The sequence below is a fragment of the Aspergillus karnatakaensis genome (genome assembly GCF_047715665.1).
Source record: "Aspergillus karnatakaensis strain CBS 102800 unplaced genomic scaffold BJY04scaffold_16, whole genome shotgun sequence".
Taxonomy (NCBI): Eukaryota; Fungi; Ascomycota; class Eurotiomycetes; order Eurotiales; family Aspergillaceae; genus Aspergillus; species Aspergillus karnatakaensis.
The window spans coordinates 81,286-101,521 of NW_027395728.1; the positions used below are offsets into that span (position 1 = coordinate 81,286).

General features: G+C 51.7%; 6 protein-coding genes across 6 annotated transcripts; 3 read left to right on the forward strand and 3 right to left on the reverse strand.

The window, feature by feature from the left end:
• Positions 1-276: 276 nt before the first annotated feature.
• On the reverse strand, positions 277-5,245 carry BJY04DRAFT_206613 (ABC-2 type transporter-domain-containing protein; the record flags this gene model as incomplete). The annotated part of the gene is made up of 12 exons (XM_073713733.1): positions 277-745; positions 805-1,271; positions 1,317-1,919; positions 1,957-2,250; positions 2,318-2,684; positions 2,744-3,339; positions 3,385-3,628; positions 3,685-4,028; positions 4,065-4,531; positions 4,581-4,663; positions 4,716-5,144; positions 5,217-5,245. 12 exons carry the CDS (start codon positions 5,243-5,245, stop codon positions 277-279), a joined length of 4,392 nt encoding a protein of 1,463 aa, XP_073572757.1.
• A 191-nt stretch (positions 5,246-5,436) lies between these two features.
• Positions 5,437-8,434, forward strand: BJY04DRAFT_185432 (transcription factor domain-containing protein). The gene is made up of 11 exons (XM_073710769.1): positions 5,437-5,609; positions 5,663-5,697; positions 5,754-5,823; positions 5,909-6,075; positions 6,133-6,148; positions 6,198-6,428; positions 6,497-6,762; positions 6,823-6,837; positions 6,895-7,080; positions 7,137-7,609; positions 7,659-8,434. Exons 1-11 carry the CDS (start codon positions 5,447-5,449, stop codon positions 8,326-8,328), a joined length of 2,292 nt encoding a protein of 763 aa, XP_073572758.1. The 5' UTR covers positions 5,437-5,446; the 3' UTR covers positions 8,329-8,434.
• Positions 8,435-8,551: 117 nt separating this feature from the next.
• BJY04DRAFT_185447 (uncharacterized protein) lies at positions 8,552-10,330 on the reverse strand. The gene has a single exon (XM_073710770.1). The coding sequence runs from the start codon at positions 10,168-10,170 to the stop codon at positions 9,229-9,231; it is 942 nt and encodes a 313-aa protein (XP_073572759.1). The 5' UTR covers positions 10,171-10,330; the 3' UTR covers positions 8,552-9,228.
• A 3,742-nt stretch (positions 10,331-14,072) lies between these two features.
• On the reverse strand, positions 14,073-15,382 carry BJY04DRAFT_185451 (uncharacterized protein). Its single transcript, XM_073710771.1, has one exon. It carries the CDS (start codon positions 14,776-14,778, stop codon positions 14,566-14,568), a length of 213 nt encoding a protein of 70 aa, XP_073572760.1. The 5' UTR covers positions 14,779-15,382; the 3' UTR covers positions 14,073-14,565.
• BJY04DRAFT_185453 (bZIP transcription factor) lies at positions 15,383-16,497 on the forward strand. The gene is made up of 2 exons (XM_073710772.1): positions 15,383-15,906; positions 16,004-16,497. The coding sequence occupies exons 1-2, from the start codon at positions 15,760-15,762 to the stop codon at positions 16,370-16,372; spliced, it is 516 nt and encodes a 171-aa protein (XP_073572761.1). The 5' UTR covers positions 15,383-15,759; the 3' UTR covers positions 16,373-16,497.
• Positions 16,498-17,631: 1,134 nt separating this feature from the next.
• Positions 17,632-19,957, forward strand: BJY04DRAFT_31365 (uncharacterized protein). Its single transcript, XM_073720111.1, has 5 exons — positions 17,632-18,308; positions 18,364-18,665; positions 18,715-18,830; positions 18,882-19,711; positions 19,762-19,957. The coding sequence occupies exons 1-5, from the start codon at positions 17,810-17,812 to the stop codon at positions 19,815-19,817; spliced, it is 1,803 nt and encodes a 600-aa protein (XP_073572762.1). The 5' UTR covers positions 17,632-17,809; the 3' UTR covers positions 19,818-19,957.
• Positions 19,958-20,236: the final 279 nt, after the last annotated feature.

The window sequence follows — 20,236 nt, forward strand, 5'->3', positions numbered from 1 at the left end:
AAGGCGTCCAGTCAGATTATGTGAGGCCATTTTCTACCACAAGCACAATAGGACGGAGCCTATCTAGAACTGGAGTGAGTAATTACATAGTACATAGCCTAAATACATGGTAGGAAATTGAGAAAAATGATCAACATATGAACCCTTCGACATGGGGCCTAGCAGGATAATGAGAGACAAATAAGCATGGATGCGCAGCGAGACAGAAAGAAAGATTAATAGCAAAGAGAGACCAAGAGTACCTACGCCCCCTTCTCGCACTCTACCTACCATGCCCTACCTACTCCAAACAGAATACCACAGTATCTGCAGTCTTCTTCTCAGAGCACCAACCCCCCACCACCCCGTCTCCTTCGGCACCCTCCCAAGCCAATAAACCCCCAACGCAGCACCAACATTAAACACAATATAGACCCACATGAGACCGAAATCCCTCCATCGATTGCCATACTCCACAGCAACAGACGCCAAGAATGTATCGGACTCCGTCATCGGGCAGTACTGGCAGTTCTTTGTCGCGTTGGGATTGTAGATTTCCCCACCAGCAATCTGTAGAAAGGGAGAGAGATAGTCGGAACACGTAGAGTTGCTTGGTGGCTGAACGAGGACGGTTTCGATGGCGGAGCATGTCACTGGAGTGCGCGCGAGACCAGCGGAGAGCATCCCGCCGACTAGGTAGGTTAGGGGCGAGATGCGGTACATGAAGATCCAGAAGCCTGGGAGGGCGGTTGGGGGAGACATTACTCTGGAGGTAATTATAAGATATACAAGGGGCTTTGTGGGGATGGACTAGGCAGCACATACCCGCAGAATATCAGACACATGGTGAACATGATCAAGGAGATAATCGCACCGACTTCAGCAGTTGGTGCACTGGCCACGACCATCATGGTGAAAGTTGCGCAGTGGACTAGGAACGACCAGAGGAGGAGGACCATGAGCCAGCTTCGCTCGGTGAGAGCGCTATCGAGAAGTTGGCCGTTCTTGTCCATGCCGATGAGGTAGTAGAATGGAAGGAAGATGATCACGGCAGCCAGGCTGTTCCAGGGAATGTCCACAGCGATATTGGCGAGCATGAACGCGGCCCAGGAGTAGATCTTTGATGGGCGTTCTCGAACTTCATAGAGGTCGCGTTGCATGATGAAGTTGGGCATTGTTTGGTATGCGAGAAAGGCAAATATCACCAGAAGCATAAAGATGGCGAACATTTGGTGCTGGAGGCCCATGACGGAGATGTCTGTTTGGAGAAAGGAGAGTCCAATAAACAGTGCCTGGAATGGTCAATATAGAGGCGGAGCGAGGGGAGTTATACGTACGGTACCAAAACAGAGAACCAGCTTGCTGTAGAGATAGGATGGAGTGCGCCAGTACTGCTGAAACACCCGTCTGGTGCACAACCACAGCTGAGTGTAGAAAGGTGCAGCATATTGTTGCTGGGATGATACAGCGTGCTCAGCAGAGTCTGCATTAGACATCTCGAGCAACTCCAGCTCTTGACGAAGCTGTGTAAACTCAGGACTTGATCTCCAGGTTTCCGCCCAGTCACAAATGGCCGAGCTGCCCGGGGCTGCCCCGATAACATGGAGCATCCATTCAGCAGGGTTCTGATCTGCTGCACATGGCTCTGCCCCGTTTCGTGTAAAGTAGTCGATCAGTGTTCTCGAGTTCTCACCAATATCCCCAAAATAAACGGTTCGACCACCCTTTGCTAATAGAAGCAGTCGATCGAACTGCTGGAACAGAAGAGCTGATGGCTGGTGTATGGTGCAGAGGATGGCCTGTCCGTGGTCCGCAAGCTTTCGAAGTAATGTTGATATTGACCACGCTGTTTGACTATCGAGGCCTGACGTTGGCTCGTCCAGGAATATGAGAAGGTCGGGCTTTGCAGCAAGCTCAACGCCAATAGTAAGTCGTTTTCTCTGCTCCACGTTAAGGCCTTCGCCAAGGAACACCAACCACTGCACCAGCGTATTTCTCCATTTCAAGTAAGGTGATGATCTCCTCGGCGTACTCTAGTTTTGTCGCGGTGGGTACCTTCGCTGGTTGTCTGAGACAGGCACTGAATTGGAGGGCCTCCCTTACGGTGGCTGTTTCTAGATGCAAGTCCTGCTGCTGAACGTAGCCAACCTGCCTTTGAAAGGATGCGTCTCGAGGCCGTCCGTTGACGCAGATATCGCCGGTAATAACACCGGTGGTGACCCTGTTCGCTAACAAGTCGAGCAATGTCGTCTTACCTGCTCCTGTAGCTCCCTATGTTGGATCAGCACGATGGGAGATGAGAGACGGAGGTCAGAATGTTGTCCAAGGAAGTACAGACCATTAATGCAGTCAGTGTTCCCGGACGCACCCATCCATCAATATGATCGGATATCACCCTCCGCTCGCCCTTGACTATCACCTCGTAACATACATCTTTCCAATGCAGTACACCACTTTGCTCTTGCAGGCAGTTGGTCTGTTCACTCTTTTTAGCCTGCGACTGGTTCGCTGTGGTCTGCACATTTTGAGGAGCTGAATTAATAGCAGCTTCCTCATCGCGCCCAACCGGGCCATCCATCTCCCGCTTGTGGGAGCGCTGGAAGAGAAGAACCTCTCCGCGGGATGTGTTGGTGGTGATATACTCAGCACAGAGGATATATACCGCAGTGAAGAAAACGATATAGGCAATCAGGATTCCAAAGTTCCTGTTCTACAAGTAAGCATTCGTATCGAGACGTGAATCGAATATAAATCCACAACTCACCTCCAAACATTCCCGTACTGGTACTCGTAACTGGCGGCTGCATATGTATCGCCGCTCACTTGAATACTTCCAGGAACCGCGCCGGCAACCGAGCAGGTGCGCTCATTATTCGGGACGTCCTCGTATCCGGGCCCACTAGGGACAAAGCTGGTGCAAGGAAACTGACGCCCATGGAATTCGTTTGCGACGAGGGTCTCATATGAGTATGCAAGAGGGTTGATGTAGTTGATCCAGCGAAGCCAGCCTTGCATGTTTCGTATGGGAAGAACGAAACCAGTGTACACGACGAGAGCGATCACAAACAGGGCAGCTGGCGTCAATGCTTGCGCAATGGTTTGAGTGGACTGACCAATAGTTCGGAATATCGAGGACATGGTCAAAGTGGACAGAAAGCCGAATAGCAGAAAAATAAAGAATGGTCCTGCTTCCCGGTGCAGATTGGACATAAAGTACAAGGGGAGATTCAGGGCAAAGGTACTGAGGATCTTGCATGGTAGGTCACAGATCATGGAGGATATGGCCTCTGATAGCGGATGGTAGAATGCGTAGGCTGTGTGCTTGACGACGATGGGCCGTTGGGCATATAAAGCCAAGATCTATTATGATCAGCAAGGTTTGAGCCACTGTATAGTAGAACCAACTTCTAAGGAGCTGTTCAAGGCATTAAACAATAACGCAAAGAACAGCAATATGCAGCGACTGTTTAAGCTTTCTGTGCTATCAGGGAGGTCGTAGAAAACGCTCCCTAGAATCAGCGATATAAGACGATTTCCAAACACGGTAACGATGAAAAACATCTTTTCGCCCTGTATACGCTGAAAGCCTCTTCTAACGCACAGAGCCACCTGCTGAGGGACGGATATGGTGTAGGGGGACTTGGATGTCCTGCTCAGACGAACGCGGCGTGTTAACTTGGAATACAGCGAGGATTGATGGCTTACATCATGAGAGATTTCTCAGTCTTTCGTGAAGACCGGAATTCATGCATTGTAGGTCCCCCAATTGGGTATCTTTTGTCAAAGACAGCAATGTCATTGAGTAGCTCTTTCCTCACTTCACTTTCCCTCCATCGTGCAGCGAATTCATCTGCTGTTTGAGGAACTCGGCCTTCGAATCCCGCACGAGCTTGCCTCTCCGAAGGACTAGTCAGGGATGTGAGAAAGTCAGGTGTAGTCTGTCGATCCGGACAATGCCATCCCATCTCAACAAAGTACTGCTTAGCTCTGTCTGCGGGGCCAAAGTAGATCTGCCGACCTTCGTATAGTACCGTCACTCTATCGCATAGCTATGTGAAGTTAGAAGAGCCGGATTGTTCAGAAACGAAAGGGGTACTCGCATCATAGGCCTCTTGCGGCGCCTGATATAGAGAGACAATAGCTGCCGATTGCATGATATCGACTGCCAGTCGGATGGATCGAATGAACTCCACGGCAGTTGCACTGTCCAGTCCTCTCGTGCTGTTATCCCAGCATTGAAGTGGGCTCTGGGCCAGGGCAACCTCTGCAATGCTCACCCGCTTGCGCTCGCCACCGCTCACCCCTCTCACAAAGTCGTTGCCAACTCTCGTATTGACGGTATGGGATATGCCAAAGACTGCCATGGCTACATCACGAAGATGAGTCGCATACACCTCACGCGAGACACCAGGAAGGCGGTCCTGTGGGGTTTTGGCTATAGCCGCAAACTGCAGCGTCTGCCCGACGGTCAGGTAGGGAAAGTGTACTTCTGTCTCGGGTTGGTAGATGGCGTCGCCTCGGAATTCACGATGCATGTCTTTTACATGTATGCCTGGTATTATTTAGTACTGTTGCCTTGTATAAGTTTGCCGTTGTGCTACCTTGGTAGTTGAACTTTGATGACGAATCAAGCTGCAACCCCCTCGTCTCGCCAGAGATTGTCTTCAAAAGTGTTGAGACACCGCTATAAGTCAAGGTTAAGCACTGTATAAAGAGGGGAGGACGGAGTGTCGCACCTTCCAGGACGTCCCAGAACGAGTAGCATTTCGCCACTCCGCAAAAGCCCATCATGCTCTTTCAAAATCTGAATGGTCTGTCGTTTTTTATTCGCGAGACTGAGCATCAAATCAAGAGGCTGTGTTACGATACTCGCAAAGGTCTTTTGATAAGCAACGGGGCTACCCTTTCCCGAAACACCAAGGTCCTGAAATGAGACACCAACTGTGCGTTTTGGATTCAGGTCAGGGCCCCCAGAGGTCAGCCGTAAGAACTGCCTCGCCCAGCTAGCAGCGTCGAACTTGTCGGAGTGGGGGTCAAGGGATGGATCACTGGCGTCGAGGAAAGGGTTGGGTGACAGCATCCCAACACGGGAACGAGAGACCGAGTGACTAGATAATGTGCGCGCGAGGTGTGAGATTCGGTCCTGACCTTCAGCTGTAATCTGCCTGCTCAAGGCTCCGTCAATCCTCTCAAGAGTGCTGCTCGAGTCTGTCGAAGGCTCCTGTCTCTCGCCATACCTGGCCTTCTCCGCCTCTGAAACCATCATTCTTGTCCAAATTCGAATAGGATATCTGACCCGTCGATGAAACTCCAAATCATGATGTTTACCATGAAGATTTCCTACGGCAGGGGATCTATATAGCTACTTACCGGCCGCTCAGGTGCAAGCCCTATATTGAGGTCGGAGTATAGCCTCTGGGCACGGAAATTAAGTGGGGGCTCAAGTCGGATTATCAGCCAGCCAAAGATGTCATTGTCCCCACTTGGACGCCGAAGTTTCTATATCAAGCTCCGAAGCCCCGTTGGCAATCTGAGCCTTCCTCCTTTTCGGACCCGAGCTTGCGATGCAATCATGCAGGCGCTTGTCAACAAAGCCTGCGACCGCTGCCGTGCTAAGAAGATAAAGTGCAGTACGTATGACGCATATCCATGATGACTGAAGCTAACCATTGTTTCCATCTAGAATCTCGACCTGAATCTAGTTGCGGATACTGTCAGGTACGCCCCCTTTCACATGCGATGAACGGAAATAACAGTTGGCATTGCTATCTCAGTCCCATAATCTGGCCTGCACCTTCAGCTACCAGAAGCGCCGCTTACGGCGAGCCAATCCCGATCAGATTTGTTCGTGGTGTCCTATCCCTAGTTGATTTCCGGCTACTGTCCGGAGCTCCACGGATCCAGACTAACAAGACTTGAATGCCGAAAGTCCGAGTGACAACAGCAAGAGAGTCTGCGCCGGCTACGCAATATCCCAATCAAGCGCCGCGCCCAGTGTTGGGAGCAACCAGCACCAACTCAGATCTGTACATTGACTATCTCCTTGAACGTGGCACGTCATATGAAACATATAAGCCTAGTAGCAGCCATGATCAGGTGAATCAACCCGGCTCTTGCAAATGATGTCAGTGGCTCACAGTCGGCCTGTTCTAGCTCACCACACTTCTCGGTATGCTATCTCATCCACTTGGCCGTACTGAGTGTGACTTACTTTGTAGGGCCAAGCCCAAACATATCATTCTTCCCTGCGAGACGAGTCCACGCTATCAGTCAAAGGCTGGGCCATAATAGATTAGAGAGTGTGCTCGAATCTATTCGAGGCGTGATCGCTACCAAGCTGAAGAGCTCGGGGCCATCGACGAGCTTCGGCCTTGTTCAGGCCTTGACAACTGACTCAAGTATAGGATCAGAGTCAGGACAAGACCTTTCGTCTCGGCGATATGTTCAAGGTATGAGCGCAATTGGTCCCCAGCTTCTCCTACGCTGCCAACAGACGCTGATGCCCACAAACAACAAGCCTATATGGAGATGATCCACCCTCTCTTTCCATTTCTATGTCGTGAGGAGTTCGAGAAAAAGGCGTATGGGGCGGACCACCTTCAAGCCCTTGCCGTGGATAAAGCCTGGTGCTGTTTATATTATGCTGTGGTGGCAGTCGGCTGTCAGAATACCGACGGTGGAAGCTACGAGGCCAAATCCGGCACCGCATGGGCTTATTTCGAGCATGCCGTGGCTAGTTTCAGAGACTTGACATTTTCTAAACCATCGTTGACTGCAATCCAGGTATGCGATGGGCCTCTCTAGCTGCATCTTCGTGCTAGGCTAATAAGAAGAATACTCCAGGCTTTGATGTCCATGGTAGCTCCATTTATCCTCTGTTTGGTCTCCTATTTTAGACTAACTTCAGCCTGACAGGCTATTTTCTGCCAATCAATCTCCGGATTTGGGCTCGAGTCAGTGGTCATCGCAGAAGCTGCTGTTATGGCCCAGAGTCTGGGGATAAATCGATTCATGCCGTCGATCGAAAGCTCGTCGACCCGGACATTCTGGGTTCTGTACTATATGGAAAAGACATCTTGCTTCATGACAGGCAAAGTTCCAGTGCGTTCGATCTTTCCAGAGCTGGGCACGCGGGCCTAATGATTGCCATAAACTAGACTCTCCAAGACTCACATATTAGCTGTCCCTTGCCTGACGAGGGCATTGCAGTCTTTGCGGACTACGACTGGTTTTATAGCTTTGTCAAATATTCTCGACTCATCTCGCAGATTCACGGCCGATTGCTTGGGATTACATCTGTTCCAAAACCTTGGGCTGAATGTCATTCAACCTTGCAATCACTACAAGGTGAACTCGAGCGATGGAAAAGCTCGATACCTCTTCGCTTTCGGCCTGGCGAGCGCTTCCGTCCACAAATGCTACCAGAGCCTCATGCCATGGCGATTGCCCTCCGGGCCAGCTACTACTACCACTACGCTCATCTAGCCTTGGTCTGGACTCTATTCCATTGCGGCAGTGACAGACTAGAATCAGCTGATTTGTCCCGCCTGAAAAGCGACCTCATGCACACTGCTCGGAGTGTGCTTGAACTAACAAGCTATATCGAAGTCGCGCCTTCGACGCCGATTTGGTAAGTTGCAGGTCTGTAGGTATTGCATCCGAGCTGACCTTGAAATCAGGATGCTAGCTCTCACTCCACTGTCTGCCCTCGTTGTCCTATTCGACTTGGTCATTCAACACCCCACCCACCCTGAAACAAGCCTCAATCTGGCCATGCTTGATGTTGCCAGCGGCCATTTTAGCCGCGTGGAGTACGCCAGCAAAGGCATCCTTCCAGGAAGCCTGATCTCCGAGTTCACACATCTGGCTCGCCAGTATATCTATGATCGGCGACATAATTCCCAACAGGGTTCATCGACCGGTAGCGAGCCTATGAGCCACCGCCAACACTCCCATCTATATAGACGGAAGAACAGTACTCAGCAACAAAGCGATGGCCTCATGACGCCTTCATCCTCTATCACACCCATGGGCCAGGAATTGGACAGCAGTACTGTAACTGATTTGCCATCTACCAACAAACAGCCTGCCACATCAGACTGTCCCACACAAGCACCCTTTCAAGCTCTCATCTCAGCTCGCACTGATATACCGGCGGCAATCTTTGACATGCCAATAGGCCAATATGAGTATCGCAGTGAAGCACCCTTCCCGGCTGTTGACGAACAGGGCCAGTTCGATGACTTGAGCTTTCTCGGCGTTGATCTGATGGCTTTGTTTGATCCCAGCTACCCCCTTGCTGGGTTTGATGGAACACTGTATGACATTGATGCTAGTCGTGGTGTTTAACACAAGCATATGATCTCTCATTTCCTATCACACAGAAAGGAGCTGTGTCTGGGGTATAGAAACACGGTAGTAGGATGAAAAGCCACATACACATTCACAGACAGAGATGTCACACCATTATCAAAGCCCAATGGTTAGCTTGCTCAATAGGCCCCCCACCCCGCCTCTCCAAACATCGTCCTGAAACTTCTCCCACCCACCCACCCCAAACACCGACCTCAGCCCGCTCCCCATCAAGAACCTCATAAACCTTTCATACTCCTTCTGCAGATCCCCAAACCCCTCCATCCGCCAAGCCGGCATCATCCTGCCAGACCCCCGCCCATAGTAGCCTCGATCCCGCCATTCAGCATCAATCTCCTCATACATCCTGTACAACTGATCCAGCACCGTCGCTCCATCCCCTGAAACAGGCATGTTGATGTCGGCCCCTATGCTCTGCAGATACGTCACCGTCGTAGAAGTCGTTCGCTCAAGCGGATCCTGCCGGGAGACTTTATGGTAGATATACGACGTCAACAGCGTAGAGAGGGCAACATTATCAAACTCAGACGGGATTAGAAACTCCAGGAAGATCCGCCACTTCGACGCATGGTCCTCGGTTATCTCCCTCTGGTCCCAGCTCCGGTCGCTATGTCGGATGTGTCGAATATACGCGTGCTCGTAGCGCGCGAGAGCCTCGCCTCCGTGTTTGTTGTCGACACTACTATGCCGGAATAGAAAGCGGATGGTCTCTGAGAATGAGGAGGAGATGGCAGAGCCGTTTGTCGGTATCGGTAGCCCCCATTTGTGGATTAGGAGCTCGGCGCACCACGGCGGCGGGTTCCAGCTGGAGATGTCGAGTCGTGCGTTGGGATGGTTTAGCTGCAGCGGTGCGTCGCGGTTGGTCATCCATTCTGGTCAGGGGGAGTCCGAGCCTGGGTCGAGCTTTGCGCCGTGGGAGAGGAGGAGTTTGAGGCCGGAGACAGGGCGGATGGTTGGAGTTGGACAACTTTTGTGCTTTATGTTCGGGTGCCAGTTCTTGATGGAGTCGACGTAGATCATTGCTGGGGTTGCGAAATAGTTGGTCCGTTTGTCTGTTAGGTAGTATTTGTTGTAGACGAGGGCTTGGTCGTTGATATCTGCGCCGTGGCGTAGACACCACTCTAGACGGGATGGACCTGTTGAATGGAGGGCCTCGGCGGCAGCAAAGATAGGGATGTGCTTTGGGTCGCCGAGAGGGTGGTCGAAGCGCCTGCCTTGGATGTTGGCTCCGTGCTGGAAGAGAAGGTCGAGAACACGCTCTGGATCGTAGGCAGTCTGCCGGATTGCTGCTGTTAGGGGCGTTGTGTATGCACGGCCGGGGTTGCCGTATCGTCCACGGAGCTCGTCCACGCTTGCGCCGCGGTCAAATAGCATCTGGAGGACGTCTGCCAGTGGCTCCTCGGGTAGAGTGAGAATCCTGCTTAGCGGGAGATACATGCTGGACTCGAACCGACCGCGTAACTGCGTATCCAGCCCGGAGGTGTAGAAAAGACGCAACAGCTCCAAGGGTTTAGTCTCTAGCTTCTTAGCCCTTGGGCCTGTCCCGGCGATTGTCTCGACGAGTCGACGTATGGAGTGTCGTTCAAGCCCTTCCACATCAACTCGGGCGCCCAACTGAAGGAGTCCCTTAAAGGCATCGACCTTGCCGGATGCAGCAGCAAGTTGGAGCGTTAAGACACGGAAGCCGCGCTTCTCAATCAATGTTGGAGGACGGTCGAACATCACTGGCTTGATCACGACGCTGCTCACGGGAATAGCGTATGCCGTGACAAGACGGTGAATCGCCCAGACTGCCCCATTCTTGCATGCCCAGAGCATGGCATCGTCTCGACTTTCTTCGTCTTTGAAAATGATTCGCTCGAGTCGTGGGCGTAGTCGCGTTATGGATGTTGCTAGGTTAAGGAGAGTGTGTATATCTACGTACTGGAAAATTCCCTCGAGGAGTTCCTGTGGGAGGAGCTCGAAGGGGGAGTAAGAGGTCATGATTGAATTGGAAGAGTAGGTAGTGGATGAGAAGCGTTTGTCTTTTGAATGGATCGAAATGGTTGAGTCAGAGGTGCTGCGCCACAGTTGAAGACGGTCTAACTACCTAGCGATTCGAGTACACTCCGCTCCTATGATGAAAGTTGAATCAGAGATGGACCTCTCCATGGCGATGTATAGGGACAGGCGGGAAAATAAGCTCATGATGGAGATGTACCGGACCGAGTAGGTAAATTCTTCATGCATGCCTTAACATCTTGCAGCCCTGATGCGGAGGTATATAGTGGGAACGGAACGCCCCAAGATTAAAACGTTCTTTTTAATGCTTGGTCAGAGGAATAGAATCAAGGCGTATTCCCAACCTTAGATTCAGCTGCACTTTACCGCCAAAGTTGTCGTCTTCGAAGCCGAAAGGACTGACCGGTGGGATCTGAGTGTCGTCTACAACAGGAAGGGGGGTGATTCCGAAATAATCAGTCGGTACTGAGACTCATCATGGCAAATGCACCTTCCTCTTTGATTTTTCAACTTGCTATAAACCCCCCCTCCCCGCGCTGCGCGCAGAATCAAATCTTCTCAAAGCCCGATGCATGCTGCTGCGACTTGTGTGCGAGGGACCAGATAAGATAGCGGGTCTCGGAGAGCAAGGTATTGTCTTTGAGGTTGCGAGCGCTTCTTTGGAGGATCTACAATGTGGAGATATTTTCCTGGTTGCGATAGGATGCAGAGCAAAGTATTGTGCACATTGTGCCTTTTGCGCCGGTTCTCCGGCTGCGGAAGTTTCACCCTCTGCATCGATTGTAGCCTTCATGTCTGTTCCGGGGAGTGTATCGGAGAGTTAATCTGTGGGTGCTGTGTCGATCGGACGCCGAAGCTAGTCAAACGAGAAAATTGGTGACATGCTGGTTCTGGGTGATATGTCCCCTCTTTCGTACTCAGGTGGTGCATATGGATGGAGAACTTTGGCATCTAGATTATGTCGGCGGATACATCGAGCTGTCGCCCTGGTAGACGAGTATAGCTTTGAGGATGTGTCGACCCATTCGCTCACAGCTTGTATTTCTCGACAACAGGACGCGACGGGAGTCTGACAGGCCGAGGACACACGGGGTATATATTTCGTGGATATGTGCGATACAAGAACACAGAAGGAGAATTCTCTATTCGCACTCCTACAGCCTCTGCTGTTAGCTAGCAATATAGATTCAGCAACCCAGCTTCGATGCATGGATATCAAAATGATGAGCAGTTCACTGCCGATAAAGTGTTCTCCTAAAGCAGGATCAGTCAACCGAGCCTGACTACTATTTTCAGCAGATCAAACGTGTCCGCTGTAACGTGCAAATATTTCAGCCTTCATCATTCACTCTTTGATCTTCAGGATGCCGAGACGTCTCCAATTCAGACCAACTACTTCACCTGCGACACTCCTTACCAAAATCAACTACACTTGTAAGCCCCCGCTCCCACACATCAAGGGCCACACACTCCTGTACCTTCTGTAGATACGTGGGACAAGCCTATCCAATACGAATCCCCAAAGCACTTGGCAAAGCACATTCTGGGGGCGGTAGTGACTACAGTGCAGAGGCCATCTACCATTCAAGGTCGCACAGTACGTCCCTTCATAGCTTTCTCCTGAATGTGCATGCACGTTTTTTGAAACGTGGAGATAAACAACCGGCGGCATCTGCGGAAAACAATCAAACGTCATGTTGAATTGCCGTAATACTCGTTTTATATTATGGGCTTTCTTGAAATGGATGAATGCAGAAAGAGGCGTTCAGGATTGAGCGCATGGTAGCTTGTTGGAATCATAGTTCTAACTTTTCCACCCATGGTGATGAGGGCGATAGTGTTGTTGATTGGTGGCATACGTGCATCCATTGATCTCTCCCATCAGATCTCCTTTTCTCTTTCCATCCTCCGTCATGCCCTCCGGCAACTCCCTGTGACATATGGTGGAGGTTAGTGATGACATTCCACGGACTGCTGAGCTTGGGTGAGTATGAAATCCCCCGAAGCAGCTCTTAGTAAATAAGGATGAAGGATCTCGGGGTCTAAATTCATTTGTCCCCGTATATATCGCAATTCATGCGGTCGTGGTTCATGGAGTTGGGATATGCCAAACGGGTATCACTTAAGATCACTGGACATGGAATGGAGCCAAGGAAGTGTGATGAACCATTTTTGTCTCTTAACAGCGCAACAACTCAATGCCCTCGACATGACATATTTACAGCGGGGTTGAGTCGGTGTCGAGGGGCCCCTGGCATGCCAATGGAGCCAGTATAGGGACAGCATCAACACAGAAGCTCGGAGACAGGAAAAGGAGAACGGGCAGAGTGACCGGATATGATAATGCAATCCGGAAAGTGTAACGTGGGCAGCACACAAAGAGCTATATCCAGAGCGCAATATAGATAACGGTATAGAAACGAGCGCAGCGCGGAACCCAGAATGGAAAGGCATTGTGCGGGGGGATTCGCGTACCAAGGGCTTGAGTCCTTCTTGAAGAGAATCCAAGGAGCGCTCGAGAAGGGTTTAAGGGCTTTGTCAGCTGCAGCTTACCTTAACAAATCTCTTGGATATCCAAGCGATGTGCTGCTTGGCGGGCGTGTCTTTAAAGAGCTGAGTCAGATGCACTGCATACGCCCAAAGGTTGAGTCAGGCCTCCTAAGCGAATGGTGGAGGAGGTCCATGCTGCAGGTGCAGGTGACGGGACTGAGAACCTTCTACGCCCGGTCCCCGGGGGTCCACCGCTGCTGCTGGCCCTAGACAAGGCTCCTCCACCCTTCAGCCGCTATCGTCACACCGATCGATTCACGTCCTTCCAGAACATCTACGTTTTGGGACTAGGTAGCTTGTCCCTGCGTAACATATTTCCGAAGCCTAGACTCTGTCTCAGTCCCAAGAGCCCGACGAACCCTGTAACCCTGTGCGAATCAGAGAGCTCTGCTCAGTGACACTACAGGCCCCCTCTAGAGGCGCAATAGCCACCATGTCAAACCCGGAACCACGGGATCTAATCTTGCGGCATCTGGATATCCAGCTCCCTCTGCGACCTCAACGGCTGTATTGGTTCTGGCAGACCTCTATCTTGCAATTGCACCAGGAACCGCGTCATCACTAAGACTACTGCTAACACGAAACGACCACGAGCATCACCCATTCTAGCTACAAGACGCCGACAGTCCTTCATCGTGCGGATCTACAGCTGTAAGAGATAATTCCTTACTCAGCAGTCCAACCTCCTCTACCAATGCATGGCTAGTAACTAGATAGAGACGCTGGAAATGTATCTCCGAGCAATAGTGGGTCCTCGACGGCGAGTGCCGGCGAGTGCAGCAGCACCTCTACCCTGTCAGAAGACCACGCTGTCCATGTAAGCTGCCACCAAGCCTGTGCGCTGGTGCCATGTGGAGAGGTACAGGTATACCGTGTTTAGTAGACGATGACCCTGCCATCCCTGCCTGTCCGTGCGAACAAGCGCACAGCCTGCAAGCGTGCATAAAGCAACTCTATCACAGACAGGGTTATTACTCTCCCAGGCCAAGAAAAAGCCAAGCGAATGTGCAACCTATTTGGGCCTGGTGATGCGCTTGCAGGTGAGATCTTCGGCCGGGTCGGGGCTGGGATGGCGGCCAATCAATGATCTGATCGATCTTGTCCAATTGGGTAAATTGGAGAGGTTAGTTGTTGTATTATACATATGCATGCATCTCATACTCTGGTTCCTCAAGGGGCACGTGAACGCAGACGGCGCGTTTCGGCGGGTGGTGGGTTGGTCTACCGTTGTGTGTAGGGGTTGTTTCTGAGGGGTAACGGGGTTAAGATGGTGAAACCGGGGTTTCGCATAGTTAGAGACGGGGATAGTGATTTATTTGCCTCTCATGATAGCTACTCTGAGTACAAGGGGAAATGGTTTGGTGTTGAGGTTGTAGGGTGCACGAGAGAGTGGGCTAGGAAGAAGAGCGTGAGGAAAACAGCAGCGGTGAGAGGATGGAAAAATCTCTGACGGTTCCTTCGGATGTAAATATCATTGAGTGCGGATATGTGATAGTGTGGCGTTTTCGCTTCAGAATGTGACATTACCTTGTTGAGAGAAGTGAGGAGGACTGAGAAACCACTGCAAGGAAGCAAAAGCTTAGATTAAGAAACACGCCACAATGCTGAGTAAAGGGCTACTGGCGTCTGACGACAGATAGTATACAAGGTCTTCCCCAACGATTATTGCCGGAAAAACGAAACAGAGGGAATCCTAGGTCTAGAATGGCTGTTAGTAAGGTTTGTCAAATACAGTTTGTGCGTGAAGACTGGAGGATCCCGACTCATATCTGGTCCGTTAAGTCCGCGCTTAATGACTCTGCGAGTGAGGCATGACCGGATTAGGCATAGCTGACAGGGCAGGAAGAGCCTTATGACTTGAGGAGTGGCAGGCATGACCAGGGTTGGTCTAGCGACAGGAGGCTCCCAGCAGCGGCACTAAGCAACGATCAAATGTTGGAGAACGATCCAACATGGCGACTAAACCCTTTTCAGAATATCCCTTGCGCATGCTCATTGGCTGCCTGACTTGCATGAAGAATGAAGGACCGCTGACTAGTTCGTTTAAGGTGCACTCTGCTTAGGCTCTCCTTGGGCCGTGCTGGCTCGTCTACGGGTGGACAGGCGGATAATACCGCTGTCGAAACTCGAGACTATCTGATGCAACTCAGCCACCTGCTCTAAACCGAATCTGGTGGCATTGGTTCTCGCTCTCCTTGGGCGGACGCTCTGGCACGGGCTGCGAGGGACCAATTCTGCGTCCAGTCGATCACCGTTAGCTATCTGTTCGGCGTGTACTCGCCGACGGACGATCCAGGGATTTGGATGCTGGGAGCTCGTGGGGGCCAGTCTATTCCCTTCGCGGTGATGCCAGAATGCGTCTCCTGTGGTTGCGGGAAATTCGGTTAGGAACTAGAAAACATGCTGGACATGCAACTATGCGACGAATATAAGAGAGCTCGTTTCCAGCAGCTTGGGTAATTTTTTAGATCATCAAGATCATCAGAGCCACAAGCGTCCAAGTCACTACGCCTCCATTCTAAACTCTCTGCTGCACATCACCACTCTATATATACACAATGGAAGCCCTCGAAGACTACTCCTACTGGGCCACTACTGAGGGTCCCAGCACTTTGCCTTTGCCACCATTCCACATGCTCTCTACCGAAGGCATCGATCTGCCACAATATCAATTGCCCTACGGCCTGGTAAGTGCACCCAGATAGGCAGGAGACTACCTTGACTCATGCTGACTTTCGTGCACAGCACACCTCTGGTGTCTTTCAACCGATCGTTAAAGAGACCGATATCCCCAGCCAACCCATCTCGCCACTGTCTCTGAGTGAAGATTCCGACTTCAAAGGAGATTGGTCGGAGATGATCAGACACAACTTCCAACCTGCATCCGCCAAGTCAAGGCCCGCTGGCTCCGGCCGGGACGCGGTCTCGCCAACAGTCTCGGAAGGAAGCGGCTTGAGTTCGGATAACAGCCAGTCAAATACGAGGGACGAGGGTCAAAAGACTGTAAGTACCACCGTTGTACTATTCTTATATTCCTGTCGCATGGTCGCAATGCGGCGGTTTCACCACGAGTCTAGTTCTAAGCTAACCCTCCTGATAGGCTAAGCGTCGCACACAGAACCGCGCAGCACAGCGGCGCTTCCGCGAGCGCAGAGACGAGCAGAACAAGGTCTTGCAGGAAAAGGCAGCGGAGCTTCAAGCGAAATACGATGCGCTGGAGGAGAAATACAACCTGAAGACGGAGCAGGCGTCGCAACTGCAGAGCGAGAATGAGGGGCTACAAACAGAGATTCAGAACTTGAAACAGCGATGGCGCACGATGATTCTCTTGCTACAGCGACCGCAGAGTTTGCAGTTCCTGTCGGTGCTGGTTGGAAGCGAGCAGGCTGGGTTACCGCCGGTGGACGATCTGGATGGGCATCTGCGCTGCTTGGATGCGCTGCTCATCCCGGAGAGCAAGAACACCTGACCACTGGTCGATTCTGAATTCTGATTTGTTTGCTCGATTTAGCAGCCTTGCATAATAGACGGTCCTGGAGGCGTTGTTCACAAAAGTTCGATATAATAGTTAGTTTAATGAATGGTACGATCCAAATCAGTCAGCTTTGACAAATTCCACTAGTCGCTGGTGCCCCGCTGCGTGTTGCAGTTCGATTGGCTCAGTATATTTAGCCCTAATTAGCAGCTTGAAGCGAGCAGTCTCCTGCAGTGGCTGGACTAATCCCTTCTCGGTGATGCTTTCTCCTTTGCTGCTTGGTCAACTCCAGAGACAGTCCTGCGAGGATCTGATGATTCTTCAGGAAAACCCGGCTGGATCAACTCACCAGAATGCCGCCTCAGAACGCGACCGGCGGTGGTATTCTTATAACACTCTGTCGCTCCGCGCGACTCTTCCCTGATGCTTCTGCTGTCCTGTCCCTTCTTACTTTCCTTTCGCCTGCTTAGTACTATATTATCCATGAGGCCCATCTCCACTCTGCCGTCCGTGATTGGAGGCCGTTGGATTCTCTCCCTGCCCTCCATCAACGCACCCGGCTGACCTCCGGCTCCAGCCCAGCTCCTGCAGCAAACGGACAGCACTATCTATTATTGTACCATTCGGGCAGGTCGTTTGGACGACCTAAGATTGTCTATTCCCTCCCCTTTATTTCGTGTCCGCAGGATCAACAGAGCGATTCCCTCCAAGACGCCACCGATCATCCCAACCCCGAAGCGATAAGGCGAAACTCGAATAATAGCTTTTTACGTGAGAATGACACCGTGCGACTGGGCCGCTGGACGGATTGGGAAGCAAGTCGCAGCGCTTTGATTCGAGCGTTGCCATGGAGTCTAGCCTCCATCGTTCAATATGCAGCGTCCCTGCCGATGAACCACCTAACATCCAAGGCACTGCCCACTACTGTCACTGCCAGCGACTGGTAGAACATTCCGGCGGGGAAGTTGTAGCCGTTGTTTGATGAGTTTACTGCTTGCGAATGGATCTTTTCTGCGCTTCTCCTCGTCCTCATCGTCCTCCCCGGCGAAAGCGAACCGAAGCAGACCCAATTCATTTCTCTCCCAGGACAGATGGGTCGAGCGCGACTTCTATTTTATATTCGCAATACGAAACGACAAAGGTTGACTAGGTACGGCACATCGATGCAAGCGCCCGAGAAGCCGGCCGGAAGCGTTTCCGGTCCATGCATTTTGATCGCACCGAAAATTGTCGCAGAGTGCTCGCTTAGTAGTCTTGACGCGGCCGAGACATCTAGCATCTGATCATTGCACCGCAACTTCAGAGGAGGGGAAGACGGAGGCGCGATTTGCGCGGCCGCTATAAGCCGTTGGGGGCGCGACATCTCACCCAGTTTGAGATCAGCTCTACAACCACTCTCATTCCCTCAATCGCATTCTCTGCCGGCTAGTCATGTCGTCTCCTTCAGGATCGACGGTTTCGGACTCGGTTCTTTCTGAAAGTTCGCGTTCTTCTGGCTCTTCGGACCATTGTCCCTCCCCGGAGTTACCCTACAGACCTGCTCCGCCCCCTGCAGAGAAACAGCAGGCCTTCCTGTTCATCGACTGCCAGGCGGATACTCCGGAGAACCAAGAACTAAAGAAACAGAAGCAGGCCTTCCTCCTGAAGAACTACAACCGACGCAGGAGGCAGGCTGCTATAGATAGACTCAAACCGTCAGAGTCTTCGCGGGGACGTTCCCGGGTGGCTGAAAGCGACCAGGCGGTTGCTAAACGCCGAACCTCAACCAAGGACGAGGATGACGAGTGTGCAAAAAACTCCGCCGACCTGGACGAAATCTCGGGCATTGGAATGATGTCCCTGATGCCGGAAGTGAGCCAGGGCTACACCGACCCTTTTTCGTCCTGCGGGGTTGCCGTCTCGGACTCGATTAATCTCTATCTGAACCACTGTAGGGATAACTATAGCTTCCCCGAATCTCGCCTCTGAAAGCTGACTCCCTGTAGTTCGTACGCATACTATGCCTGCCTGCTACCCCCTTGATTCAGCTCGAATGAGTAATTGGTGGTGGCAAAAGGGTACTACCCAGCCTGCTCTCCTCCGGGCTCTCTTGTTCCTGGCGGCGGGCCACCAAGCGACCATGGAAACAACCCATGGGCTCTCCTCGCGCGTAGTGCAAAAGTCTATGAGAGACTGCCTCTACCTGAGGGGTGAGACTCTCAAGGTTTTGAACAGCGTGATGCAGGATCCTCAGCGGGCTCTTGCCGAGTCAACCGCCCTCGCTGTGGCCTCACTGGTGACAATCGAGGTGAGTCCCGCCATATCCAACTTACTGCCCCTTGTTGACCCTCCCTCAGGCTGCAAATGCCAATTTCACTGCCCTCAACGCCCACATCTCCGGGTTACGGAGGCTCATTAGCCTGGCCGGTGGTATGAACAATCTAGACCATACCTGGCTCTCCAAGTTGTACCAGTAAGACCACTATGCTTTCTATATTGCATCGACCTAAACTTTCATCCACAGGTGCGATGTCAAAAGTGCAGCCCTGATGAACACCCGACCCGCCTTCCCTATCATCTCCCAGTGGCGCGATGAAATCGTTCAACAGGCGAAGATCTTCGAGCCCAACGGACATGAAATCGAGACCCCAGAGTCACTCGAAGCTCTCGGAGCAGCAATCTTCAGCGCACCCTGGTACCCAGAACTCGAGCCCTCCATGCAAACCCTTCTCCTAGTCTTCTCCCGTCTCATCATCTACTACGAATCCGTCGTGCTCTCCCCACACCTCGTCACGCCTAATGATAACGATCTGTTTATCTTGTTCGAACACAAACTCCTATCAACCACATATACAAGCACACCAAACGCCGAAATCTCAGCCTCACCTTCTACCTCACCGTCCGACCCCTTTTCCAGATCCGCATCCCCCTCGGATACTATGTCGTCCTCCCTCTCCAACCCACCTCAAACTCACCACACCCTCAACGAACCCCTCCGCCTCACCCTCCTCATCTACCTGAACATGCGAATCTGGCATCTCCAACCCTTCGGCTTCATGCAATTCATGACCGAGCGCCTACGGCAATCCCTCATAGCCCCCGTCCCTCTATTCACAACCCTCCTCGGCACATCTCCAGACCTCCTCTTCTGGGTCCTGTTTATCGGCGGCCTCGCGTCACAAGGTTACAAGAGCCACGCATGGTTCGTGAACCATCTCATTGAAGTCACGCAGATATTGGGTGTGAAGGAGTGGGACGAAGCGCGGTGGATTCTGGCAGGATTCTTCTATACAGATCAAGAGAAGGAGAAGAAGGCCGAGGAGGCGCTTTGGAATGAGATCGTTGTTCGGGAGGGTTGTGAGTTTGACTTTTCCTGTTCGTGTGCTGGTGCTAACATGGAGCAGATCGATCTATTGCGCCAAAACCACATATCCGGGGCCAGGCAGTCGCGAATATCTAGGTACCATCTGAGGCCACAAAAAGTATTGAAACGCTTGGCAGCATTTTGTCGAAGAGCATTGAGTTGTTGGGAATCGACAGCGCCGGGTATGGACCTCTCTGGCTTTTTTACCCCTTTTCCACACCTACGAACTGCACCGAACTAGGCCGGTTCAATGTTATTCCTTCGAACCTCATCTCTTTACTTGCTTGTATAGCCTATACTGTACTCCAACCCTTCTCAATAAATGTTGCCTTGGAAACAGCACTCGAATATACCCTATCTGCTTTGACGCTCTACCATGGCAGTACAGTACATAGGCCTTTCACTGCCGACAGGCGAAGCCATTTTGCTCCGCTTCGTGTATGATGGTCGTCTTGTAAGGACCATCAACGCCCTTGATGAACTCAATATCACAGTATTTCGCACACGTACGATTT

Excerpts from the sequence above, each read along its gene's own strand:
- BJY04DRAFT_185447 (XM_073710770.1), bottom strand. The coding sequence starts at position 10,170 with ATGCTCTGGGCATGCAAGAATGGGGCAGTCTGGGCGATTCACCGTCTT.
- BJY04DRAFT_185453 (XM_073710772.1), top strand. The coding sequence starts at position 15,760 with ATGATCAGACACAACTTCCAACCTGCATCCGCCAAGTCAAGGCCCGCT. Across the intron at positions 15,907-16,003 it reads GGGACGAGGGTCAAAAGACT|GCTAAGCGTCGCACACAGAA; the intron begins GTAAGTACCACC and ends CCCTCCTGATAG.
- BJY04DRAFT_185432 (XM_073710769.1), top strand. The coding sequence starts at position 5,447 with ATGTCATTGTCCCCACTTGGACGCCGAAGTTTCTATATCAAGCTCCGA. Across the intron at positions 7,081-7,136 it reads TCATGACAGGCAAAGTTCCA|ACTCTCCAAGACTCACATAT; the intron begins GTGCGTTCGATC and ends GCCATAAACTAG. Across the intron at positions 7,610-7,658 it reads GCGCCTTCGACGCCGATTTG|GATGCTAGCTCTCACTCCAC; the intron begins GTAAGTTGCAGG and ends CCTTGAAATCAG.
- BJY04DRAFT_31365 (XM_073720111.1), top strand. The coding sequence starts at position 17,810 with ATGTCGTCTCCTTCAGGATCGACGGTTTCGGACTCGGTTCTTTCTGAA. Across the intron at positions 18,309-18,363 it reads TAATCTCTATCTGAACCACT|TTCGTACGCATACTATGCCT; the intron begins GTAGGGATAACT and ends GACTCCCTGTAG. Across the intron at positions 18,666-18,714 it reads CCTCACTGGTGACAATCGAG|GCTGCAAATGCCAATTTCAC; the intron begins GTGAGTCCCGCC and ends ACCCTCCCTCAG.
- BJY04DRAFT_185451 (XM_073710771.1), bottom strand. The coding sequence starts at position 14,778 with ATGCCTGCCACTCCTCAAGTCATAAGGCTCTTCCTGCCCTGTCAGCTA.